Source organism: Osmia lignaria, chromosome 3 (genome assembly GCF_051020975.1).
Source record: "Osmia lignaria lignaria isolate PbOS001 chromosome 3, iyOsmLign1, whole genome shotgun sequence".
In the NCBI taxonomy this organism is placed as follows: Eukaryota; Metazoa; Arthropoda; class Insecta; order Hymenoptera; family Megachilidae; genus Osmia; species Osmia lignaria.
Window position 1 is genome coordinate 11,155,306 of NC_135034.1, and position 26,422 is coordinate 11,181,727.

At 36.3% G+C, this 26,422-nt stretch overlaps 5 protein-coding genes and 1 long non-coding RNA gene across 11 annotated transcripts in view; 3 read left to right on the forward strand and 3 right to left on the reverse strand.

Annotated features, from left to right (window-relative positions):
• Nucleotides 1–5,766: 5,766 nt before the first annotated feature.
• On the reverse strand, nt 5,767–7,295 carry LOC143308253 (uncharacterized). The gene is made up of 3 exons (XR_013065248.1): nt 6,531–7,295; nt 6,274–6,341; nt 5,767–6,097 (listed from the first exon to the last, which is right to left on the reverse strand). It is a non-coding gene; the product is annotated as an uncharacterized LOC143308253 (long non-coding RNA).
• A 2,982-nt stretch (nt 7,296–10,277) lies between these two features.
• Nucleotides 10,278–13,885, reverse strand: LOC117607975 (prolyl endopeptidase). Its single transcript, XM_034332324.2, has 13 exons — nt 13,615–13,885; nt 13,433–13,546; nt 12,996–13,219; nt 12,744–12,931; nt 12,437–12,662; nt 12,142–12,301; nt 11,870–12,070; nt 11,621–11,803; nt 11,425–11,538; nt 11,206–11,354; nt 10,925–11,137; nt 10,536–10,860; nt 10,278–10,478 (listed from the first exon to the last, which is right to left on the reverse strand). Exons 1-13 carry the CDS (start codon nt 13,762–13,764, stop codon nt 10,413–10,415), a joined length of 2,313 nt encoding a protein of 770 aa, XP_034188215.2. The 5' UTR covers nt 13,765–13,885; the 3' UTR covers nt 10,278–10,412.
• Nucleotides 13,886–15,807: 1,922 nt separating this feature from the next.
• On the forward strand, nt 15,808–16,315 carry LOC117607984 (uncharacterized). The gene has a single exon (XM_034332350.2). It carries the CDS (start codon nt 16,160–16,162, stop codon nt 16,313–16,315), a length of 156 nt encoding a protein of 51 aa, XP_034188241.1. The 5' UTR covers nt 15,808–16,159.
• A 179-nt stretch (nt 16,316–16,494) lies between these two features.
• Lipt1 (Lipoyltransferase 1) lies at nt 16,495–19,286 on the forward strand. Of its 2 annotated transcripts, none has more exons than XM_034332343.2 (4): nt 16,495–17,022; nt 17,741–17,848; nt 18,272–18,485; nt 18,590–19,286. In XM_034332343.2, the coding sequence occupies exons 1-4, from the start codon at nt 16,495–16,497 to the stop codon at nt 18,937–18,939; spliced, it is 1,200 nt and encodes a 399-aa protein (XP_034188234.1). In that variant the 3' UTR covers nt 18,940–19,286. The 2 variants fall into 2 exon arrangements, with proteins under 2 accessions (XP_034188234.1, XP_034188235.1); XM_034332344.2 differs by having other exon boundaries at nt 16,495–17,010.
• Nucleotides 19,287–19,424: 138 nt separating this feature from the next.
• Nucleotides 19,425–22,879, reverse strand: LOC117607980 (uncharacterized). 3 transcript variants are annotated; one of them, XM_034332341.2, is made up of 6 exons: nt 22,296–22,879; nt 21,644–21,718; nt 21,064–21,551; nt 20,772–21,005; nt 20,517–20,677; nt 19,425–20,392 (listed from the first exon to the last, which is right to left on the reverse strand). In XM_034332341.2, the coding sequence occupies exons 3-6, from the start codon at nt 21,310–21,312 to the stop codon at nt 19,807–19,809; spliced, it is 1,230 nt and encodes a 409-aa protein (XP_034188232.2). In that variant the 5' UTR covers nt 21,313–21,551; nt 21,644–21,718; nt 22,296–22,879; the 3' UTR covers nt 19,425–19,806. The 3 variants fall into 3 exon arrangements, with proteins under 3 accessions (XP_034188232.2, XP_034188231.2, XP_034188233.2); XM_034332340.2 differs by having other exon boundaries at nt 21,644–21,891; XM_034332342.2 differs by lacking the exon at nt 21,644–21,718.
• A 975-nt stretch (nt 22,880–23,854) lies between these two features.
• Nucleotides 23,855–26,422, forward strand: part of Glut4EF (Glucose transporter 4 enhancer factor) — a 59,117-nt gene continuing 56,549 nt past the window's right edge. Inside the window, exon 1 of one of the 3 annotated variants that reach the window (XM_034332327.2) lies at nt 23,855–25,121. In XM_034332327.2, the coding sequence (XP_034188218.2) occupies nt 24,732–25,121 (390 nt within the window). In that variant the 5' untranslated portion in view covers nt 23,855–24,731. Of the gene's footprint in view, nt 25,122–25,247; nt 25,542–26,422 lie in introns of those variants that run through there. The other 2 variants (XM_034332329.2, XM_034332330.2) reach the window with 2 other exon arrangements.

Sequence of the window (26,422 nt, forward strand, 5' to 3'; positions counted from 1 at the left end):
CACCACGGGGAGGTTGCTGCGGGTGGAGACCCGCCCTACCTCATCCCATCCACCCTCCATTTATGCAAATTTTTATTTTTATTCAATACCATCATCCTCTTGATGAACATTTGCAAAACGTTTTTGACTGTTGTGCAAACGAACAACAAAAGGAGCATTATTTTTATTCACTACCTACCTATCTACTTATCTATACATATATTTACGTAGATTTTTGCTTTTTATTCCTATCGCAACATTTTTTAATTTTGATTTTGATTACAGATCTGTAATTAATAAATATGCAATTGCATATTTGTCCTACATACTTATATTACTAAGAATGGCTACTTAAACGAGCGCTCGTAATTATATTAACACTAAACGTACCGAGATTTAATATATGTATACCTATTTGTACCACAACAAATAAAAATATAAATAAATGAAGTAAAATTAATTGTATATATTTAATAGAAAAAGTCATGAAGACAAATGTGAAAAAGCGATAACATTTTATGCGAATTTTCTAATCAAAAGTTTATAACCGGTCATGATACGTTTAGTGTTAAAAATTCACTTAAATCTAACGCTTCCTAATTAAACACTGCAGTGTTTGACGATTATATCTTAATCACCATAAAGTCATTATAACGTCGTATATAGTCTATATAAAAATTTAAAGGGATATACATAAATAAGTACAATGAATTTGTTGATTTTGTTGTCCTCGCCAGAATACTTCTTCAAACAAACTGAAAAGGATTAAACATAATTTAAGATAATAATGAGGCTGATGTAGCCTTAATCATAAATTTACAACCTGCCTGAAATAAACAGAAAAGGATTAAATACAATTTTCGAAAATAATACGGTTCAGATATTACCACTCATAAGAATCACTTTCCCTTTTCAATCATCTTCACCTTGTTTTACTTAAGTGAATAGATTGAATTCCATTTATAGATGCTAGATTTTATATTACATTTCTTCCGTTCTATTATCCGATATTATTAATTCACACTTCCTATAAAGATATTTCTCTGCAACAGAAACTCATTAATCGAATTCATACAAAGAGAAAAAAATGTAATACCTGAAAAGAAGATACATTAGTAACAATAAAATTTCACAAAAATCAAAGTAATGGTTAACGAGTCATTTCCAAATAAGAAAACATCAATTAGACACAAAATATGCATTAAAAATGAATTTCAGTACCAAAATAAAAGCAGACAAAGATTTATAAAAAAAATTGTTATTAAGTAAGTGATTTCAGTTAGAAACATTAATTATTTCATTTTATTGCATAATATTTAACATTAGTTCATTTAGTAACCAATAATATATAAAATTTTAATTGAAACAACTGTCTTTTACTGCAATATACGTAAGTACAACCATGATTCTACTTGACTTTATTGCATTATATTATTCAATACACTTTTCAATGCAAATTTATTGTAAATGGAAAAACTGAAGAGAAAATCACGAGTGGACTTTGCTTTTCAGGAAAAGAATTTGAAAATTTATAAAAATAATTTAATTAGCTTCTCCGTAAGCTTGAAACGAAACATCGCGACCAAAAATCAAAACTAAACAACTTCAACAACAACCATCCACTTTTGTTTAAATAAAGCAGAATTAAAATCTAATAAGCTATTTCAAATGAACAAATATTCCTTGAAATAATTGATCACCAATCACAAAATAAAATGAATTTCTATTTTAAATAAAACTTTGAATAAACTTTTATTTAAAACTTTATCGTATTTAGTAATATTCTGAAAACAATAAATTCATATATTATTTAACAGTATTTCCGACAACCGAATGCTCAAAATTTTCAAAATTAAAAAAAGGGAAGAAAAAAAATGGGGGCGGGGGAGTGGGAGGGAGGGTACAGGGGAACCTGAAAAGAAAAGTTTGACTGCCCATAAGAGCAATCCCTAAGCAAACCCTAAAAACAAACCGAAATCACACGCAACACTAATTTTAAAATTGCAAACATTCTGAACTATGACAAAACATCGGCTGGCAACGAGGGGTCTCACGCCCCCTAGACTTACGCCAGACGCTACATACCACCCACCCCGCCTGGACGTCGTAACGCCAGGACAGAGTGCACCCCTTCGCTAAGAGCGCTACCCGCCCGTCCAACACGTTGCATCCAACGGTGTCAGATTGACGGACGCCCATAGTATAGACAAAAGGACTACAGTTTAGAATATGGTAACATATTTTCATATGATCCGTATTCTAAAACTGCGCCTGCAAAGGCCTAGTAATGCATGGGTATATCTCCCAGAGATGGTGTTCACGGTCTTAGGCCGCGGAATCCTTGACTAGCAATGGATTCCCACCGAATGTGAGTCATAGTTACTTCCACTAATTTAATAACAATCGCGAATTCAGTCGCAACACTAATTTCATTAATTATATAATATGTACAAAAGCGTACGCGTGAAGGCTGCTCCATTATACGCAACACTAAGCTGAAAAAAAGAAAAAAAGAGAAAACGCGAACTGCAACGCAACACTACTCAAATCTACCGAATTTTGTAAGACGCAACACTAATCTAAAAAAGGGGTACAGCCAATCCAAGGCTGTACCACGGACAGCTGGTCCATAGCTGCCTTATGGACCATGGCAACTCCACTGGATCGTTTTGGGGCATGTCTAATGCAAAACGCGAATATTCATTACCGCAACACTAATTAGCAGGGAACTTTATAAACTAATGTAAAGCAATCGCGTATTTATAAGTCGCAACACTGGGAAACAATCGCGCTAATGTCATTCGCAACACTATCTTTAACAGACATGCAATTAAAATGCTGAAAAGGGGATTCTCAAACCGTGAATTTTTTATTCGCAACACTAATTTCATTAATTATATATATGTACAAAAGCATACGCGTGAAGGCTGCTCCATTATACGCAACACTAAGCTGAAAAAAAGAAAAAAAGAGAAAACGCGAACTGTAACGCAACACTACTCAAATCTACCGAATTTTGTAAGACGCAACACTAATCTAAAAAAGGGGTACAGCCAATCCAAGGCTGTATCACAACAGCTGGTCCATAGCTGCCTTATGGACCATGGCAAATCCACTGGATCGTTTTTGGGCATTTCATCATATATCGCAACACTAATGCAAAACGCGAATATTTATTACCGCAACACTAACTAGCAGGGAACTCTATAAACTAATGCAAAGCAATCGCGTGTTTATAAGTCGCAACACTGGGAAACAATCGCGCTAATATCATTCGCAACGCTATCTTTAAGAGACATGCAATTAAAATGCAAAAAAGGGGGATTCTCAAACCGTGAATCTTTTACTCGCAACACTAAAAATCAAGATTGAAAAGTTAAATTCTATTTTAAAGCAATGCAAGAAAGAAACACTAAATGAAAATCGCGATAATCATGCATACGCAACATTAAATTGAACCGTGATCGATATTCATTCGCAACACTAAATTGAAAACGCGATTTGCCCAAAATCATGGGGGTCACGGGCCCCCTCTTGTCCTGAAATTACAAAACTACAACTACAGGCAAGCACAGTGACAAAGTAGTAACGATAATGATTTCCCATCCTTTTTTACAAAAGGATGCAAAATCATTAGTAGTTCCCCTCTTGAAAGACAGTTTGTCGGGGCGCTTCGGCATATAGCCTTTTCTTTCTTCGGGCGGTCCACCCACCTGAAACTTATATCTAAAACTCGAGACTTGCAAATTCGCAAAACAAAAAAAAAACCAATCAACAAAAAAGAAAAATCGCGAAACTCTAATTGACACGTGGACGAAAAAGGACTTTACATAAGTCGTTGTTCGTGCACACGTGCCGTGCTCGAGCAGAACTTGTGCGTTTCGTACCTAACATCGCGATCGCGTATGACGACTTATGAAGTCGCCAAAAATTTGAAAAATTGTACAGATAGATCAAAGGCGAACGGCATACTCCATTCGTTTCGATCGTATCGTCAATTCTTCAAATATATTCCAGGTACAGGTTAATCACGCGAAATCGCGCCTACCCGACCAAGAGACTGTGACAACCTGTCCCGGCCCTACCTACTTACGATCTATCACACACACCAGAAGGTATACTACCTACCTACCTAACGCTATATTTAAAAAAGGCAAAATCACATTCTCACAAAAATTCATTCCACGACCCCCATACACTCCACCCGGGCGCAAGAGCCTAAACTAGGGAGAACGTCCCGGGACGCCTCCGTCACCCGAGTTTCATCTCACATCACACTCTACGGTACGTACCATTTTTCACTGAAATCGTCTGGCAAGGCTAGCAATCATTGCGTATAATGATAATTACAAAATTTAATTAACTACTTTGATATAGAATATTTCATAATCATGGTAATAATAATGGCAATATAGTAATAGTAATGGTAATAATACTATTTGGTTTGTACGTTCATTGTACATCTTATTGAATAAAATATTATTTCAAATTAAAAGTTAAATGAAAAAGTTATTAAACCGACGCAATCCCACAGCCTAAAAACACACACACCATATGTGGAAATTACGTCGTGCACGATATACTAACACAATGCCAGCCGCTTATTAATTATTATTCTTATGAACTAGGTCATCGTGCCGATTGCCTCTACCCATCCAAGTAGCACCTGGGCACGTGAATGGGCTTTGGCAATAAACACGGAAGGGGTTAAACCTGAAAATCCTGATCTAGAAACATGATTAGTACATAAACATCGAACGGACTAATATTTCACTATTTTAATAAAAGTGACTCGACTTTGTAAATATAAAGCTTTAAGAACAAATACTGAAAAGTAGAATTGAGCAACTATGACGCAAACATGGTGCACTGCTAATATCAGCTGGCAACGAAGGGTCTCACGCCCCCTAGACTTACGCCAGACGCTACATACCACCCACCCCGCCTGGACGTCGTAACGCCAGGACAGAGTGCACCCCTTCGCTAAGAGCGCTACCCGCCCGTCCAACACGTTGCATCCAACGGTGTCAGATTGACGGACGCCCATAGTATAGACAAAAGGACTACAGTTTAGAATATGGTAACATATTTTCATATGTTCCGTATTCTAAAGCTGCGCCTGCAAAGGCCTAGTAATGCATGGGTATATCTCCCAGAGATGGTGTTCACGGTCTTATGCCGCGGAATCCTTGTAACTAATTTGATTAATTGAATAATAAAAAGGATTGAGTTTAAAAACCAAAAGGATTCCCACCGAATACTAGTCAGTGCATCGTCATATTTACTCTCGCGCTGGAAATTTTTCGCAACACTAATTTAATAATTGCAAATCTCTAATAAAAAAGAATTTAATGTCTTTAATTAAGAATTCTTTGTTGTGAAAAAAGAATTTATTGTGAAAATGAATAAAACATCCTCGGGCGATTCCCTCCTCAGAGTAAATTTTCAAGAATACGAAAAAGGTGTTCAAATAGATTACTCTGACTTGGAAATCTACCCGTCACGAATAGTCTTCTTGCACATAAATTGTTCAATTTTTCATGAACGTGTAATTGAACTTTACTACGCGTAAAAAATTCTCAAATTATATTTGAATTTACAATGTATAAAATGTAATTAAATCAATGTAATAGCATCATTAATATGTATATCCAGTATACATATTCCATAATACTATCAATATTGAACCTTCGCAATAACTAATTCAGACAAACTAAATAAAATTGTTTCGGTATTAAAATATTTCATATTCCACATTTAAAAACATTTAAGAGCATTCATATATTTCAAACATATCTATTGGAATATGTGGAATTGAAATGATATTAAAACGCGGAGTACAAGAAGACCTAGCCTAACTAAATGAAATGAAACAATAAAAATGTTACTACTCATGGGTATGTATAATCATACCCATGGTCACTATGCTTGCCAAGCACGTATACAACTAGTAGCCCGTGTCGATTCGGACCATTCGTCCTACGACATGATTGGGCACCAGAGGAACCATAAAACATGCGACTCACCGTTCGCAGATATACTCTTCTTCCGACAGTCAAACACCAGGTAGGAGGCTGCCTTGTAGGAGAAGACGGAAGTCGTGAAGAAAGCTGTTCATCTGTAACAAAAAAAGAAGAATTACGGTTAATTTTGAAAATTATCAATTTTTATTCTAATAAAATTATACATGAAATTGAATTTTATAAAATATTAACAATTAAAAGGAAATCTCAATTATGAAGTGTTGAAATTGTAAATTATTCTATTTTAATAAAAAGCAATTAAGTGACGTACCAAGACGGAAGTCGTGAAGAAAGCCATCATCAGGATATCCAGGAACTCGGCTAAATCAAAAAATTCATCTGTAACAAAACAAAAAAAAATTACGGTTAATTTTGAAAATTATCAATTCTAATTGTAATAAAATTATATATAAATTTGGATTTTATCAAATATTAGCAATGAAAAATAACTCTCAATTATCAAGTGTTGAAATTGTAAATTATTCTATTTGAACTAAAATTAATTAAATAAAGTAATAAGATACTTACACTCTTTCCTTATGGAGCAACGCCCAAGACTCCTCTTCAGTGGTGCCGTGACTCTAACACCGGATATATCGAGCAATAAAAAAAAAAATTAAAAATAAAAATAAAGATATAAAGTAAATAATTTCCGGCGAACAATTATAGAGACTCTACTTTCGCGATGGAAAAAGAAAAATCAGAGCCGCGATGCTCTAGAAAATATTTTATAATACGTAGCAAACACTGACTCTACTTTCGCGTGATTCCTAATCATACAAACGCAACTCTATTCAGGACCAGTTCGCCCTTGCAAAAATCAAAACATTGGAAGTATGCTCGTATAAACACTGACTCTACCGACCGCATTGCGCGCGGCCACAACAATTCCTGAAAGAAAAACTTAGTGAGCAGGGATGGGCTGGGTGGAAATATACAAAACATTTTTTTTTTTGAGCTTTCGTAATGGAAATACTGTTATTAATGGCTTGTAAATGAACATATCTATGTTCGTGAAATATATTCGACGAGCACAAATATTGTTAAAGCTGAATATTGATCCTAGATTGAAATGAAATGTTTTAAATAATTGTTGATAATTATTTCAATGAATATTACATCGATAGAAAATCATTTTGTTATAAAGATAATAGACTATTGTATTAAAGCAGAGGATTTTTGTTGTTAAGATTATAAGCATACTACAAATTGTTGGAAATTCTATTATGGCATGATTTATAAATTATCTAATTCTTTTCAATAAGCAAAGTCCAATAATTAACCATGCTTAAACAGCATATGATTTAAAAACGCGATTCTATTTTAATTTAAACTTGCATCGGAAACTGGATATTATAATATAATTACTACTATTTAACAAAAATAGATTGTTTAAAATAATTAATAATTGCAGAAGAGAAGTAATCATTTGCAGTAGAATACGAATTATTTCAATTTAGTTCTAGTTTAAAACAAATGTATTAAAATACTGGACGAAATTATTCAATAAAATGAAAAATTAATTATTCTTTTTCTATGAATTGGTTAAAAAAAAAAAGTCTCTGATCTTTTCTTTCTTGTCTTTGGTAGCAAGTAATTATCAAAAATGCGCACAATTAACAACGACTCAATAAAAAACAAGTAATAATAAATGTTAATAATTGATTAGAATAAATTAAAACAATAAATTCTTACGAAATTCTATTTCAAACCCATATTAGGTGCCATGGCGTCCTTTCAATATTCATCAAATATCTGTAACAAATAAGAAATACCAATTCATGTAAATAAAATTTAATCAACAATAATAAAATTATTACTAATAAACGATCGAACTATAATTTATGCAAAATATTTTAATAGGCAGAATGCGCACCTACTACTTATGCGGAAGGATGCTCTCTCAACACGTCTTGTCACTTGTACGTTCGCGAGAGAAATGGCGAGACCTACCTTCCCGACGAAGAGCAGTCGGCACTTCGGCAACGCTCGGTAATGTTCGGTATATTCTGCTATCGGCCGAAACCTAACGAAGTACACGAACAAGTCTAAACAGAAATAATATTACGATGCTCAAGAAAAAACATTATTAAATTAAAAACAACAAATTATGTGAAACAATACGAAAAATATTGAATAATATTCAAGAAATTACTGATATAAAGGGAAAATAATTCAGATTCTGCTTTTCCAATTCCATTGTGAATTCACAGCAAGAGCAAAAAATTTCAACTCACGTATTTTTAAAGATAACCTCGAATTAATATCAAAAAATAAAGAGCTAGACTTCTCTTCGGCTATTCATTCTCTTTTTTGTATTTACAACACCCGAAAGACAATTTAATTTAATATTTGAAGATAATTTAATCTTACCTGTTGCAGACACGTGAAAGACGGACGAAGCTTCAGAGAGGACTGATGCACTGCGCCACAAATCGACGCACTCGCTCACACAACGACGTGTCTGATTGGTCGAAATGAGAGGACGCCAACATGGCGCGACCAATCACAGCCATCGATAGAAGTTTCAAAGTGCTTCGAAACTTTAATGCTAATCGTAAGGGAAAGGTTCGTTAAAAATTATCGACGCCATATTGAAATAAAATGAAGATTACTTTTCTCAACTTTAAACAACATAATATAAGAAACAAAGTAGAAACAATGTAAGATATTGACGGGATTTAAGAAATTATTGATATAAAAGCAGAATAAATGAAGGAAATGTATCTAATTTAATTCGTATTTATATCGGCGTAATAGTAAAAAACGAGAAAATCAATTATCACGATATATAACAACAAATTACGGGAAAAATCTACTAAAAACATGAAAAAATGCAATAATATTCGAATAATTATTGATATAAAGAGAAAATAATTCAGATTCTGTTCTTCGAACTTCATTGTCAATTCACGGCAAGAGCAAAAAACTTCAACTCACGTATTTCTAAAAATAACCTCGAATTAATGTCAAAAAACAAAGAGCTAGACTTCTCTTCGGCTATTCTTTCTCTTTTTTGTATTTTCAACACCCAAAAGACAATTTAATTTAATATTTGAAGATAATTTAATCTTACCTGTTGCAGACACGTGCAAGACGAACGAAGCTTCGAAGAGGAATGCTGTACTGCGTCACAAATCGACGCACTCGCTCACACAGCGACGTGTCTGATTGGTCGAAATGAAAGGACGCCGAATGAAACAACCAATCACAGCCATTGGTAGAAGTTTCGAAACTGTAATGCTAATCGTAATGAAATCGTTCATACAATAAATAACAACGAAAAAATCGAATAATGTACTTTTTTTAGCAACACCCATCTTGTATTATATTCTATATTATTGTAATTATGTAATAAATAAAGGGGAATATTGCTTTAATAACATTTTCCTATGGCGTGATTTTGATACGAAATATTTAAGAGCATATCATTTCAGATATAAATTTTGACACTTATGTGCAATGTACGTATAAGCGAAATGTTAATATGTACAAAAATTATAATCAATCGATTCGGTCGACACACACATATTCACATATACAAGCTGCGAATGAGGGCGAGGTCGAGCGCAGAAAATGAACGTACTGCGACCTACAGAAACAACGAGGAACTAAATTTGTGGTCTGTTTTACCTTTTTGACGTCTTTCGCGAGTAAAAAATCAACGAAATCGTAGAACACACTATTTTTCTAAACGAAAGCTTGTACATCAGCCCCTGAGTGCTCGTTTTGCTCTATCCGATCCAAAGAATGGCGCGTTGGTCTTTATTTGGACATTCGATTCGCAAAAATGTTTATATTACGAATAAATTAATGCAGATGATTCCGATACGCCATTTTCTTGACCGTGGACAGACAGCAATTTCAATATTTTATAACTTTTTGACGATTTGGGTAAAATACGGACCAGCGCGCCATTCTTTAGGGCCTCCTGAACACGTCCCTCAAATTTCTTTGCAATCTGTTCAGCAGGAACGAAAAATGGTGTGTTCTACGTTCTACGGATTTTTCTAGGGACTGTCGGTAAAGTTTTCAAAAATGTACCAAGATAATACAGACACTGATACACTGCATGAATTATTCATTTAACACCTTAGAAATTATTCTTTATAAAATGATTTATTAAAATCTGTTCTAAAATGTTTCAAAACAGTATTTTGCAATGCGTACATTGGTAATGTAAAAATGCTTCATATTAGAGTACCATGTTCCTTATTGTATTAAAATAATTCCGAATTACTCACAATTAAAGCAGCTTCTCCCTTTTTCTTTCCAATATAGCATATCATAGTAAATTTTATTGTTACTTTATATCATTGAACGCGATAAAATTGAATTTTAGACACAACTGTGTTAAAAGGCTTTTACACGTAGTATAAAATATAAAGATGTTAATATTCGCAATATATTTTACAATTTAAATTCTAAGTCCAGAGATTTTACAATAAATGCTAATATATCGGTACTTTCCTCAATCTGAAATAATAAATATTTTTAAATGGAAGAAAATAAAATGAAGTTTCTAATACTAACCACTTTCATAGTTGGTTTTCCACCACCATGCCCTGCTTTAGTTTCTATTTTAATAAGTAAAGGATTCGTTTGCTGGGGTAATTTTCCAAGTGTATGTTGCAGAGTTGCAATCAGTTTAAGGCTATGTAATGGCACTACGCGATCATCATGATCTGCAGTCAATAATAATGTTGCTGGATATTGTCCATTTTCTGGAACTCTCACATTATGCAAGGGAGAGTATTTTATAAGGTTTTCGAAGTGTTTTGGATCATCAGAACTACCATAATCAGATACCCAAGCGACTCCAATTGTAAACTTATGAAAACGTAACATATCCATTACCCTGTGTACAATAAAAAGGCATAAATTAAATAAATTTTAATTTAAATTCGTTATTACACACGTACCCGACTTGAGCAATTGTAGCACCAAAAAGATCAGGTCTTTGATTAACACAGGCAGCAATTAATAAACCTCCATTACTTGCACCCAAGATACTTAATTTTGAAGCTGTAGTGTAACCATTCTTGATAAGATACTCGGCAGCAGCTTGGAAGTCGTCAAATACATTCTGCTTATTAAAGAATCTTCCACCATTATGCCACTTTTCTCCGTACTCGCTAGAATAAATTATTACTGAATATTGTTTGTAGAAAAGTATTTAATATTCATGTTTTAATCAACTCACCCGCCGCCACGGATATTTGCCACAGCAAGTACACCGTTCAAATGTTGAACAAAAACTAGTTTTGTAACGCTAAATGTAGGCTGAATGCTTACGTTAAATCCTCCGTAACCATATAACAGAGCCGGCATGGAACTATCCAAAACAGCATCCTGAATTGAACGTTTATTATTAACATATTTCATCTGATGTAATTATAAATATTATATTATAAATACCTACGTGTTTCATTACAATAAACATTGGAATTCTTGTACCATCTTTACTTGTATAAAATACTTGACTAGTCTTGTATAAACTCGGGTCAAAGTTTTTTACTTTTATCTCTCGTAACACCTGCAAAAACATTTAAATATATGTACACACGTACAATTTAAGTAATCATTACAGTTTTTGTAAAAAATACAAATTAACCAACTTGTGGTTCTTCTTCATTCTGGAGATCAACTCTGTATATAATGCCAGGAATTAAAAATGACTTAAATTGATAAAATATTTCAGAATATTTCTTTTGTCCTGCAAAATTAACTATTGTGCCCACATCAAGGGGGAAAGTTCTAAGTTTTTCACCAGTTTTTAAACTGTGAAGTTGTAGAACATTCTGGAAAAAAATATGTTTCATTGATTATCGCGTGATTTTAACTTTTAACTGCTACTGCATATTTACTTTAACATCTTCAATGTAGCAAGCTACAAATTTATCGCCATCGACCGCACATGCCCAGTCTAATACATTATCAGGATGTTCTGGTAGGAGATCCATCCACTTTTCTTGTTTATAATCCAATAAATCTATAGCTATTAACTTATAGTTTGGCGCATTTTTGTTTGTCCGAAATATAGCTTTGGTACCATCATTTGTAACGTACTGTTATAAAAAAATAGTAAATGATAAAAGAGAGTATCAAAAATAAGAAATGAAATGTATATGTTACTGACTTCGTAATCGGCTTCAAGCTTATCAACGACCTGAGTTAACTGCAACTTTTCGCTTATTTTCATATCAGGCTTTAATTCTGTGAAATAAACTAAATTATCTCTACAGTCTTTCACAGGTGTGACAATCAGCCATTTCCCACAATCGGAAACCTGAGCTCCTCTGAAAGCATATACAAGGAACACATTAAATTGTATTTTATTAAATTGGATGTTTTTAGGAAATATTCAGTATATAACTCTAAGTATCTGTAATCAGTGAACTTCGTTAAAACACATACATAATTGAATCACTCACATCCTCCATAAAGGTTCTTCAGGGAATTCAACTACAACAACATCTTCTGACTGCTGTGTGCCAACAATATGATAGCACAGCTTTTGATCTCTATTACCTTCCGTTTCGGAACCATCAGTTTTACCTTTTTGCTCTGGATAGCAACCATAAAATATTCCACGATTGTCATGAGTCCATGTTATGGGGGAAAACTTGACTTTTTCCAAAACTTCAGGATATTTCTCACCTATATACATACATTACTTAAATGGTACATTTCGAATTCAAATATTTCTATATTAAATTACCAAAATACTGCTGACTGTACCAGTTTCTGTATTCATAAAATGAATTGTACACCAGTCAGATCCACTACTAGACAAACCATATGCATATATGCTACCATCTTCACTAAATTTACTGCTAGAAATTGCAACAGTGCCATCTTCTGATAGAGTATTTGGATCTAAAAATACTCTTGGTTCACTGTCCAATGTATCTTGTACGTATAAAACACTGGAACAAAATACAACTATGTATTAATATATGAAAAGCCAAATTAAATTTTACAATCTATTACCTTTGGTTCTGTAAGCCAGTATTTTTATAGAAATAATATTTATCTCCATATCTAGCAGGGCATGAGTATTTTGGAAAATCCCATAACTGCTTCAATCGATCATGGATATCTTGACGAGCCTTGCATGATGTTAAATATGGTTTAGTAACAGCATTTTGAGCATCAACAAAGGCTTTAGTTTGTTCAGAATCTGGGTCTTCCAACCATCTATATGGATCTGGTACCTATCATAAAAAATAATAGAACTTTCATACTATTTCATTAGATCAAAGTCATACACCTGACTAATAAACCTGAATATATTCTTAGTTAACATTTAGTTAGAAAAACGATACATTGTTATTAATTTTGATGTATGGAATTCACTACTACTTATTTATGAACTAGTATAGGAATAAATATGACTGAAGAGATGGTTATCTTTTTCTTATTCTAACCTCGACTCCATGATAGTTATCAACAATGGTTTCGTCGCGATATGTTTCAGGATACTGTAATTTTTCCATTATTTTTTTATTCTTCTTATGTTCTTGTACTGAAGAGTCTAATACCTGGATTTGATCAAAAGAGTACAATTAATAATGGTAATAAATTATTGTATTATTTAAAAGGACCTTACTTTCACAGTAGAAAAAGCCGATGCGCGAATAAATTGTGAGTGGTTACAAACAGCGAATTCCAGGGTACTCTTATGCACACAATTTTGGATTTTGTTCAGATAAATTTTTTTTATGCTATCTAGAATTGTTGATACGCCCGTAACACGCATTGTTCATGTATGATACGTGAGGTATTCGTGTCCAAATTTGAAATATTTTATTGCATCAAGATATCTTTGTTAACTCCGGTATCAGCATGATAACGCTACCATACCGTTAAAAGTTGAATGCCTTTGTTTTTCAAAGTTAAAAATAATATTCATGTGAATTTACATAAAGTTTACAATATTATAAATAAATTCGATAACGGGCTATTTAAATGCAACTGATAATAAACACGCGTCAGTTTGTGGAATATGTTTTTATCATAATTTTGAATGTATTGTTTCGATTATTGTTATTTATCTCGCTCGTTACCCCGAATCAGAGAATTATTGCAAAATATTGATGTATTTTGTACATTTAAGTGTAAAGCTAAACTTCCGATTTGCTTCCGATTTTGGAAAAATGCAGGAAAAATCAAGAAGAACTTAACTTATATAGAACCTTTCGTCTTTACAAATAAAATATGGACAAATAAAGTAAATAATAAGACATTTTCTCCCATCTAAAGGAAACTAAATTGAATTTAAATGAATGGAACATTTGACTTTGTGTAATAAGTAAGTAATGGTGGAAGTTTACCGACTACCGGAAGAACGGTCGATAATTCGACGAAAAGCTCCCGTCCAGTAGTTTCCGCCGTTTTTATATAGATAGCGATAGGATCGAATTGAAAAAATTTGTAGCTCATGATGGTTTTTTAAAAATACAAGTTTGTCAAATAATTATTTTAATAATTTTTCGGTCTTCTGCTGAGTTTGTGCAAACAAATTTTCTTTATCTTACTTACAATTACTGTTACGGCCGTAACACGTATTATTCATATATGAATAAATTTGAAATATTTTATTGTATCAAGGTATCTTTGCTAATAGTGATATCAGCATGATAAATATTTCATTTTATGTTTAACGAGTGAAGTTGAAAATATTATTCATGTGAAGTTACATAAAGTTTACAATATTATAAGTAAATTTGATAACAAGGGCTATGTAAATGGAAGTGATAATAAATAATAAAAGCGTTCATGGAATATGTTTTCATTAAACTTTTGAATGTATTGTTTCGATTATTACTCTCTATCTCGCTCGTTATTTAGAGAATGATTGAAAAGTATTTATGTATTTTGTACATTTAGGTGCATCGTAGAACTTCCGATTTGCTTCTGATCTTGGAAAAACTCACGAACAGACAGGGAGAGCTTAACTTAGAACCTTTTGTCTTTATAAATAAAATACGGACAAATAAAGTGAATAATCAGACATTTTCTCCTAATTAAAGAAAGTTTAAATTACACAAGACTAAATTAAAATTAAATACATAAACAAAAAGGTATTAAAACACAAGTAAATTGAATTTAAATGAATAGAATTAATTCATGCAGTGCCAGATAAAAAGTCACGTGACAACGAGGATGATCAGTGGTATAATATTCGTTTTGCTGAACTCACGATGAAATGATAAAAGTAATAACAAAAAATCTCTACTGAAATAGTTATAGAAACTAAATATCAACATCATAACTACAAAATTCAATAGTAATGTTAGCACATGACACGGAAGAGTACAAAGTATTCTTATCAACTGACCTTAATTACCCCCTCCCCCCCCGAGTATGTGATATTAACTGACATGTAAATACGACTTTTCGCGAGTTTCGACTGCCTATCAGAATCATGGAAATACAGTATCGTATGTGTTATCGATGTCAGACTATAAGTGCAGAATAATTCCTATGCTACATAGATTTCAATAAGTACCATGATCCTAATAATATTTTTATTTAGTATAATTATTAATGAATACAGGTATTTAAAAAATGATTCTGACTATTAGGTGCTTTAGAATTGGTCCCTAAAGCCACTTCTGAAGGATGTATTCATCATGGATAATTGTCCTTGATGGAGTATTTTTATGCAGAACGCTAATTGATAAAAATTGAAAGGAAAATTTAACGAAGGGTGCATAGAAGTACATTTACGAGCCTGAAGCACTGCGGGAGGGAAAACTCATCACGCAGAGTAGGCAAAGAGAGTTGTGTTGCGCCGATATCACGCGCGGGTCAGCTGTATGTACTTTGTGCTGCGAACTCAGATAACCTTTTGCGTGGTGTTCCAAGCCCCCTCTACTTTCTCCGACCACACAGAGTTCATATAACATCAAAATCGTACGGTTTAAGTATTCATTACGAATCGTGCAGTGCGTTGGTGAATTTTGTCTTACGTCCATCAATCGTGTACGAAACGTTCTCGAGTGTCCTAACCTTAACGTCGAGCATCTACCAACCGAATCGCGGAAGCATATAATCTACCGTCCGACAGGAAGAGGTCGTTGTTACCTACGTGTCTCATTTGATCGCGGGTAATTTGAATATTTCTTTCCAATCTGTCAGCACACGGAGGAATGCAAAAGGACTGCCGAGACTGTTTAGGTATCCGATACCGTATCAACTCCCTGGATCAAACGTGGAAGTGGTTGCATCAAACGATTGCCCTTCACGACTACCTCATCTCTATAACCGCCAGTCAATCCGACTTCACGAGAAAAAGCTGCCAGTAGGACCGCTATCTGCAGACGAAAATATTAACCGTAACCAAGGCTGTGTCTGTTCATCTATTAAAACACCTGGCAAGGTTCAGTAGTTAAAAGACTGATTTCACGAATCAATACCGCATTGTGTCCAGGGAGTGCGGTTTTCATATCGGTACTGAAATACATTTCATCCTCTGACTTAAGAAATGTCGCTAATCAACAGATTCATGATCGTTGTTAAACGAGGAGCTGGATATAATAATTTACAACAGGTATCTAGATATTCGACGAGTACCAACGACAAGCAAGACGACCCGAATAATTTGATAACGAAGTCAGTATTCATATCGCAATCCACGGATGTGTTCACCAATTTAGCGTTAGAAGATTGGTTCTACAAAAATCATAACTTCACGAATCATCATGTGTTGCTATTATGGCGCAACGATCCTTGCATTGTAATTGGACGTCATCAGAATCCATGGATCGAGCACAATTGTCAGATAGCCGAGAAACGTGGTATAGTAGTGGCCCGACGGAACAGCGGGGGTGGTACTGTCTACCATGACACTGGTAACCTAAACCTATCGTTTTTTACACCACGAGAACGATACAATCGAAAATACAATCTGGGCATCATTACTAGAGCTCTGTATCGTGAATGGGGTGTTAAGGCTGACATTAACAAACGTGAGGACATCGTTGTCGAAGGGGAATACAAAGTATCCTTTAATGTAATGTATAATATCACTTATTTCTCGGTTTCAATAGGATGTTCCAAAGTTAGACAGCTAAAACACTGAATGCTGTTTCGGTTTAGATTTGACCAGGAAGAAAGATGAAACAAAATTCACAGTTCTTAGCTTTTAGTACTGTTACTTTAACACTTTCGTTGCTGACTTTAAAAGATCAATGCACATTTCTTTGTTTAGTCACGTGTACAGTGATATGTACAGTCTTGTGCAACTTAGGTTTCCCTTAGTTAAAAAGAGATGTATATCCTTTATTAACGAAGACAGGAGGCTCCTCCTGGCTCTCCTTAACTCTTCAGGCTTCTACCAAAACCAAAGACATGTGATGGAAGTCCACGTTGCATCCCCAGTGTACACGCACTTGCAGCGTGTCACAGTTTCCTTTTCTTACATCTCGCGATAACAGAAATGTTAATGTCTTTAGTTTTGTATATACAAAACAACAAATATTATATTTAGCAGTACACTTTGATATTACATTTTTTCAGATATAAAATAAATTATTATCGAGAAAAACATTGTCTGGTCGCAAGAAGATCTTTGTATCTTTTTTTTTTTTTTTTAATTTTTTGTTATGGCTATATCAGCTCGAGTGTAATTAATAGAATCGAGTGATTGGAACAACCTACTTATTTAAGAACGAAGCCACGCGCTCCGCGTGAAAAATTAGCTATGTTTCCTTAATTGTTTTGAAATGCAGATATCTGGTACTGCAGCAAAATTAGGACGGCCGAACGCATACCATCACTGCACACTGTTGGTTGATGTAAACAAAACGGCTTTAAGCTTAGCGCTCGAGAGAAAAGAGGTAATTTTTTTCCTCCTATTATCACATTTTGCGTATAAAGTCTGCGAGACAGTTGGCGACGCATGTACCAAAATAAATATCATTACTCGATAAAAATTGTTATAAAGAAACACAAATTGATACTGACAAAGTTTTTTCAAAATTAATTTTAGATTACTCTTGAACTTAGTAACATTTTGATAGTCAGCCAATTACCATTTGAAATTTAATAATACGAATACAATACTATTAGTAATCTTCTGTTAGGTATAAAATGAACGTAAAATTGCAAGAGTCAGATTCCACAAAATGTGCATCAAGGTATTAGAATATGAAAAATGAAAAATATTTATTCTTTATGCTGTCGTTTCATGCGATACGAAAGTATCTTGAATATCATATATTAATGTTAGGTTTATAAATATGTACGTTTATTTATTACAGAATGGTATAGAAACAAATGCCACAGCGTCTACCCGTTCCCCAATAAAAAATTTAATAGACGTAAATTCCCATATACGAATGGACAAGCTGATTAACGCGGTAGGCTGGGAATTTCTTCGTACAAAGGCACTTGTTCTGGAGGACGGTGGACAGAATCTCATACAACGCCAGAAAGGCTTTCAATATATTAATCCTACCGAAGATTGGTTTCCAGGTACGTATTACTCAGACAACTACGTAATCTATTTACAACCTTATAATCCCAAAAGGGTTAAATAAAAATGTCCTACAATTTATAATCGACGAGTGTGTTTGCAGGTCTCAATGAATTAGTAAATGAGCTCAGGTCCTGGGAATGGAATTATGGCAAAACGCCTAAATTTTCGGTAACACGTGTTCTCGATGTGCCTCTTCGAGACAATAAGGTTCACCGATTTACTTTGACGTTGGATATACAGGCTGGTATCATCGAAGAAATCAAAATGAGACTGCCAGCCGACCTGATATCGAATGATTTTAGTCAAGAGGCGAGCGTGATAACTAATCTACGCGGCACTAGATACGATCACGAAGTAATGGAAAATATAATATCCGCGATTGGTTGCAAGACTGTTACATTAAGTACGAGCCAAAATGAAGATAAAAGTAATATGATTGCTAAGCAATGATTAAACCCGCCAAACAATCACAATGATTGAGCTGAAAAATTGTTGTGTTCAATGTAAAAGAAAAAGTCAAGTCATCGTATAACTAGCTATGCAAATAGTTGTGTTATGTACAGCTTTTGTTTTTTTAATATAAAGACTTATTCTTGTTATTACTGTATATGCATGTAGTATATATATATATATAATATGTAATTTGTAACATAGATACAAAAAAGCAAAACAAAATGTATCTTAGGCCACGTTGTATAACGTATTTTTGTATTTTTACACTGTTAACGTATGTGTATGATTTTAATAAGCTGTTGTTATTAATAAATTTTACTAATGTAGGAGGCTGTGTAGCGGAATTAATGAAAAATGAAAGCGTTAACTGTATCAATGCTTTATTCTTGTTTCTACTCGGCTCAGCCGTCGTCAGGGAACTGCTGCTCACCTTCGCGAAGAACCTTACGCGAGGAGGCACGTGAGGCATGGTGTCACAAACATGTATCTAACATACATATACTTATATACACATTCAGCCTCTAATGGCTGCCCATAGCCGAATTCGAGCATCGCATGCCTGCATTAACGACTGTGTTTTGCTAACGATTGCTTTTATCGTCGATTAATTAACTAAATTTATTTTTGTTGCTTATCGATTGTTGGTCGATGACCCGTATCTCGTTAACTCGGGACACACGACAACAATTGTACCCGCAAATAATAATTTATATTAAACGGGGTCGCATGAAAAGTATGTACATATAGAGTAAAGGTAAAGAGAACGATAAAAAGAAAAAGTTGCAATTTTAAAGCTGAATAAATTATACAACGATGCGTGTGTGTACTTTGTCCCAGATACGCTGCAACAACAATAAGTTACCTCTATCTATATCCGGTACCATTGTTATTTAAATTGGAAGCTGTTGACGGACAACGATAAATGTTCGGCCGCAACATCACTTCCCGGTAGGGTGGTGGTGGAGTACCCGGACAGGATTCTATCAAATTCCCATCGTTACTTGTACGATTCTGTAAGTACGAATCAAACAACAATGATAAGCTTGGTGTATGACGAGTGTATCTCCAACACGAAATCATTCCTGACAACCAAAAGTAAGAAATAAACATTCCACTTGAGAGGCCAACTATAAAACCGATGAAAAAAAGCCAATAAGACACATGTCCACCAGAATTGGTACTGTTAGTTCGGCTTACGGTATTTTCACACGTTGATAGACTTTTCCTGATCGACACATTCGAAACATTGTATTCAGTTGCCGAATTAGTTTTCTGAATAGTCCGATTAATAGATAAGTGAGAATTATTGTGCTTCCTCACGGTTGAAAGAATCATCTTTTCAAATTTCTTTGGACCTGTTTTATGGCCACAAACCTCTTGGAATTTCACGTTTCTGTGCCTCAGATGTTCTTGTAAATCAAGCATAAGCTTATTGCAAGACCACGGATTTCTGGAAAGTAACGTTTTTGTTTCAGATGTTTGAACTTTCACTGAAACTAACATTTACACATCATTAAATTGTTAATTCAATAAATAATGATGCATATTAATTTTAGGAATCAGGTTTATCGTACCCTTCTAATGATAACTTCTTCAGAAGATGCAATGTCTGCACGACCGTGCTACTCATCTGAATCATCAAATTATTTGACAGATCAAGACGATGAACGTGCGTGAGTCCATTGAACGTGTCCAGAGGTAAATGACTAATCTGACACGAGTCCAAACTGAGATCCTAAATTAAAATTAATTTATCATTGTTAAACAGAATATTCTCAGCCTCTTGTAATTCCAGTAAATGATAAAATGTGAATCATTTCCATTGTTACCATTAACGAAGAGGATTGCAACTTTGGTACTTGAGAATTGAAATTGTTTTTCGATAATCTTAGCACCTGTAAGTTATTGTTCTTCACAAAAACATCGGATAAAATATAATAAAGATGGTTCATCGATAGATCTAAAACCGTTAGATCGTTCAGGCCATCGAAAGCATCCAAATCGATCTCGCTAATTGAATTACCGGAAAGATTAAGGTATTTCAATTTTGTACGTCCTGCATTCTAAAAAAAATGTTCAGTTTACTTTATTTTTAAATGCATCTTTGTAATCGAAACATACCATTAATTCATAATTGCTTAACAATGATATCACGTTATCCGCCAAGTCCATAGCTTGCACACTGTCCGGTGCACTTGTATCTATGCTGTTAAGATGGCGACCCGTGCAAGAAGCACGCTGCAAACCGTACCAACTGTCACACACGCAAAACGGAGAACATTGCTGCTGGGAATGGGCTGAAACTACGACCCCCACGAAGATGATCGAAACAAGCGAAACGATCAAACGAACAACGGTGTCATCGGTCATTGTGTTTCGATTTTTAGCGAGCTTTCGTTAAACCGGATACCGAGTCCAACAAAATGGAACGTCTAGCAAATTCACTTCTGATAGGGCTGTTGCGTTTTCGTGTAGCTTATGATCGCTTCGCTAACGTAATCTTATCTTATAACACACACCTGTGTGTGTATATCGTGTGTCAACGATTCAGGATACGTCATCGAATACATCTCAATATTCGATGCCTTCACCATTTTGTCCATTTTTTCCTATTTCGAACAGAACAATAGAAAAGCTTGCAAAGTAGCCTAAAAATGAAACTTGGGAAAAGTATGATTCATCAGGAAATATTTGTTCCTACCCTTTGAAAGTCTAGATGTTTCTGTCTCCAATGACAATTTCTGAAGTAAACAGGATTTCGGTTCCTTAGAGGGAACTATAATCGGGGATTAGATATTATTTGTCAGATTTTTCGTACCGATTCTTTCAAATTGACTGACACGCTTTGCGAGCAGGAACAATAGAACGTCATAAACACAGGGTGACCCTTTAGGAAACAACTTCACCGCAAACCAAACCCAATGACCGCGATAAATTTCATCGAAGGAACTGAGTGTTAATAGACAACAGGAATTTTGGGTTGAATCGTTCATGCGTGAAAACAATGAATCACATATAGATACATTTTATTGAATTAAAGTAGAAAACAAAAATATAAATTAATTCAAGTCTTGTCACTGCCATGTTCAATGAACGATTACAGAAAAGTAATAAAAAGATTCTTTATACCATCCACTTAATAGTCCTTCGTAAAAAGTGTTTCCAGAAGAATTTGAAACGTGTTCAGAGTTAAGCAGATATGTTAATGTAATGAAGATGACTAAGTCTCCATTACATTGACAACAAGAACTAACAATAACAATACATATGAACGAAGCATAATCGGATTTCTTTATACGACCAACGGAATGGAGTAGCCAGTAACCGGCGACAATTAATTAAATGTTACTCACTAGCCCTTGGCACCTCTTCGAGGGGGTAGCATTCAGTGAGCTAAACGGCACAACGTTTATTGCGCAACATCCACGGAAATAAATCTAGGATAGGCTGCTGAGAATGCGTGGACCGTTGCCTTCTATTCGGCCTTACCATCCCTCCCCGCTACTGCCCCTTCGCATCTTCCGGCCATTTTCATTGCTCGTCCTCTGCGCCGCCATGACAAGCATACGGTATGCCACTGCAACTGGCTGCCTCACCTTCGTTGACACCGCTTTCGATTCACATATCGTTATAATAACAACGATTACCAGTCATGCCGGCATCTCCTTTTTGTCTCTGACCTCTTCGAAATCACTTCAAAATGGACGTGCAATCACGGTCGTGCACCGGTTTCCCGAAACCTATTACGCATCGGCTAAGAAAATGTATCTTTACTGTCACAGACTATCCACTCCACCGTGTTTCGTCACTGGCGCCCTCAGCTGACGAATTGCTAACTCAACATCAATTTTTTTTTTAATAACTAAACATCTCATTGATTGGGATTTTTCATCGCAAGAATGGAAAATACACAATGGAAACAATGTAATGGTTATTTGAAATTGTATTTACAATAATTTTTATGTAAAAATGTTTCTAATGATTTCTATTTGCATTGTAAATAGTGTATGGCCAAGTCGTCAAATAATAATTAAATAAATGTAAAATTGTTATTACTTTCGGTACAGTGACAAGCTTTGGAAATAACTTCGAAGGTGAGGTGGTTTAGAGCACATTAAACACTGTGCGAAGATATTTCACTCAGCGTGTGTCGTCACCGACCTTCTCAGCTGACGTAAAATGGCCGCCTTCTACTGACAGCTGAACTACAAACATGTATTCCTCTGCTAAAACGCATTGTGCTCTCGTAAAACATATCCCCAATCTTTTTCTGCAGCCATCGTTATCTATACGAATAGAAATCTTCGAAAAATGAAGAGTATTTCATTGAAAAGATGTTACAGTATGGTGTTCGGTCGGTAACAGGAATATCTTGCGATGCTAGGTTTCTTTGCCTAGAGCTTTGTATCTACGTATTGGCAGACTGATCACTCGCTTGGATTTCGTCATAGCTGTTCTCAGCTGATGACAAAATGACCGTTTTATGCATTTAACTACCAGCTGATTAGGAAAATTTCATTGGTAAACACTATAGTATGATGGATGCTTCGAATAATATTCAACTGTTCATTGGATGAAGCATAGAGGATGAATTTAAGATTTCACATAGATCGCACATAATCAGAGTATTTTGCAGAAGATGCGAAGGAGGGAGGCCAGAAGGGACGCCGAGTAGAGCCATACGAAAAGAGGAGAGGGCTGAGAAAGAGGAAGGTCTTGCCGAGCGAAGTGCTTTGGTTAGGGTTCTGGTCTGCGATTTTTTCCCGTTCTTCTCGTTGTCCGGGTGGCCGGCCAATGAGAGTAAGTAGGTCAGAGCCAACGTCCAATCAGTGCTCGAGGCCGGGTCACGTGGGTTTGTTGTTATCTATCAGCTGTTTTTCCCGGACGGGCGGGCGGCCGGCCGGCGCAGTGAAAGCCGCTTGCTCGTCTGTCCTCAGTCCCTCCCGGTCGCTCAGCTGTGCGTCACATGTCGGGTATCGCGAGTCCTACTCTTGCCCGTATACAATCGAATCGTGTACCGCTTGTTCGTTCAGGCCACCGTAAGACGCCGGATTTCTCTTCACCGGCAAGCGTAATCACTTATATATTATGGTATCTACCGCTTGCATACCAACGCATTATCACAGATCAATCACGAAGTGCCTCGAACATGCGGACGGCGTGACGAACGCAGGCAACGGTGCACGCCGTTTTGTTGATACATTGAGTTCTGTGTTCAGGCCGCGAAGGCCACCGCGTCCTTTTTCATTTTAGAATCAACTGCGCGATTGATAATTTCATAGAAAACTACCGAGCATTCGGCCGTACACGCGAGTTATCGTGGAACGATGACCTAAACCGACATTGTTGCAAAACGGTGTTCGTTAAAGTAATAAAAAAATACGAGCGACGTCAAGAAAATCAGTGCGCTCAGTTTCCGGGAGTGTTTACCGAATATTCAGCTGATTCATAGATACAATATCGATCCGCGTCATTTGTAGCATTGTCTCCTCGCAAGTTTTGAACTGTTGAGCCGCGCGTACGTTGTTCCTCACAGTGTAATCTTACTTCGCCGGCTTACGGTCACGATTCCACGCGCATATTTTGATTAGAGAAAAAGAAAACAAGTTGCAAGACAGAAAGCAAAACGTGACAGTGCAAATGAGTTTCACGAGAGACCTATCGACCCCAGATACATTCGAGAAGAGAACAAAAAGTGCTCTGTGAAAATTCAAGTGCATCCTCGTCGAACGTTTGTCGACTCGCGAGGTGATCAACGAGAAGTCGTTTATTCATAGATACCACAAATAATGTCGACGGGCAAGAGGCTGGCAAAACGCAGCATAATCGGCACCAGAGTGTGTGCTCCCGGCGAGGACGGGAAGTATTATAGTGGCGTCATTCACGCCGTAAAAACGCCGGCGTCAGCCGCCTCCGAGTCAGGCCTCAGTATTACACCGAAGACTCGGTACTCTGTGCGCTTCGATTCCGTGCCCGGTGGACGTCCTCCGAGTCCCAGCACCGAGTACTCCGATCGCGATCTCATCGGACCTGGTTTCGGATCCGTTACCAGCGCGCGACTCGTGCCAGGCCAGAAAGTTTATCTGACGTATAACGGACGGGAAATTCACGCGGAGGTCACGCAACATCGTGAGCATCTTGACGAGGTGGAAGTAATAATCGCACCGAATAATCAAGAGGTAAGTGAACTCTATTTTTTCATAAGATAATTCGAATAGTGTTTTTTTTTTAAATTACTGTTTCGAATGTAACACATCGTGAATTTAGGCGGTACTTTTAAAGAAATAAATTAAACGTAACGAAGTCTGATACGTCATCCATACGCCCGCCGGGTCTGGTTGTATCCGAGCATCCATAGGTTAGCGCGCACGAAAAGTAGCAACTGCGTCGGCGCACGAGCGATACTCCTTTCTCGCTGGACGTATACGCCAAGTTTTCCTAAAGAGCGGGGAAACGCGTTCTGTGTCGTGCGATAACACGCCATCATCATCAGTCGTATCGATGACATGCTCGACGAATTGCAACGACGGCGTGTTTACGTAGGCCAGAGGAGGCACGAGTTGTCGAGGGGATGCCGGATACGCGAGACCGGCCGAAAGGTAAGACGACACGCCACATTGACAGCCGGCTGGCTGTTGCCGGGTGAAACGTGTGCGTGCGTGTCGTTAATCAGAAAATTTAATTTTCGTGACCCCGTTCCTCGACTGAACTATAGAGTGGTTGTCCCATATACGCGGCGCGCATGAGCGACGATAAACGCTCCCTCTGCTCTCGAACGGGATAGAGAGGGATGGAGAAGGGGGCAAACGCGTTACCTTGCAACGTTGAATCTGGATACGAACGCAGCGCCGGGTACGGCTAAGCGTAAGCTACGCTCCACGATCGAATCCGTTTTCATTGGCGGCGTTGATCCAGCATCGATCGAGAATATTCGAGAGAGTAAAAAGTAGTAGATTGTAGCGGGAAGAGCGAAGGAACGGACGGAGTATAATCTAGTTACGGACGGACAACAGGTTAACGAATGGGTTAACAGAAGGAAATGCCTGTCCGTGTCTTGCGGTGCATCCGCCACGGTATTAGAGTCACACGATACACGGAACGATGCCAGTCCGTCGATTTTCGACACGCCTTTCTCGAGTTACGGCCGGATAGAATCCGTGCGGGCACGTATACCACTCATCGGCTTCAGGCCTCGAGAGAACCGCGAGAGTTTTTGCAGATTCGTAGAAAAGCGTAGCAAGCGCAACGCAATAAATACCCCATAAAACGAGGGATAGCGTTATTACGGTCGGTCAGGCGTGGCAGAGAAAATATACGGAGCCTCGATACCGCTACGTGGGCGCGGTTAGATTCGTAATGAGAGGCACTGCCGGAGTGCCTGCTTGCTTGCCTATCCGTAAGCTGGGCTTTCGCATGTGTATACACATGCGGGAGAGCTTGGTTTTATGCGCGAACTGAGTATGGCAGTATGTACTTGCCA

Coding starts and splice junctions, on each gene's coding strand:
- LOC117607975 (XM_034332324.2), bottom strand. CDS start 13,764: ATGCGTGTTACGGGCGTATCAACAATTCTAGATAGCATAAAAAAAATT. Junction 12,302..12,436: donor GAAGAACCTTTATGGAGGAT/GTGAGTGATTCA, acceptor ATATGCTTTCAG/AGGAGCTCAGGTTTCCGATT. Junction 10,479..10,535: donor GAAAACCAACTATGAAAGTG/GTTAGTATTAGA, acceptor TTATTATTTCAG/ATTGAGGAAAGTACCGATAT.
- Lipt1 (XM_034332343.2), top strand. CDS start 16,495: ATGTCGCTAATCAACAGATTCATGATCGTTGTTAAACGAGGAGCTGGA. Junction 17,023..17,740: donor AATACAAAGTATCCTTTAAT/GTAATGTATAAT, acceptor TTTGAAATGCAG/ATATCTGGTACTGCAGCAAA. Junction 17,849..18,271: donor TAGCGCTCGAGAGAAAAGAG/GTAATTTTTTTC, acceptor TATTTATTACAG/AATGGTATAGAAACAAATGC.
- LOC117607984 (XM_034332350.2), top strand. CDS start 16,160: ATGCAAAAGGACTGCCGAGACTGTTTAGGTATCCGATACCGTATCAAC.
- LOC117607980 (XM_034332342.2), bottom strand. CDS start 21,312: ATGACCGATGACACCGTTGTTCGTTTGATCGTTTCGCTTGTTTCGATC. Junction 21,006..21,063: donor TAAGCAATTATGAATTAATG/GTATGTTTCGAT, acceptor CATTTTTTTTAG/AATGCAGGACGTACAAAATT. Junction 20,393..20,516: donor AAGAAGTTATCATTAGAAGG/GTACGATAAACC, acceptor GTTACTTTCCAG/AAATCCGTGGTCTTGCAATA.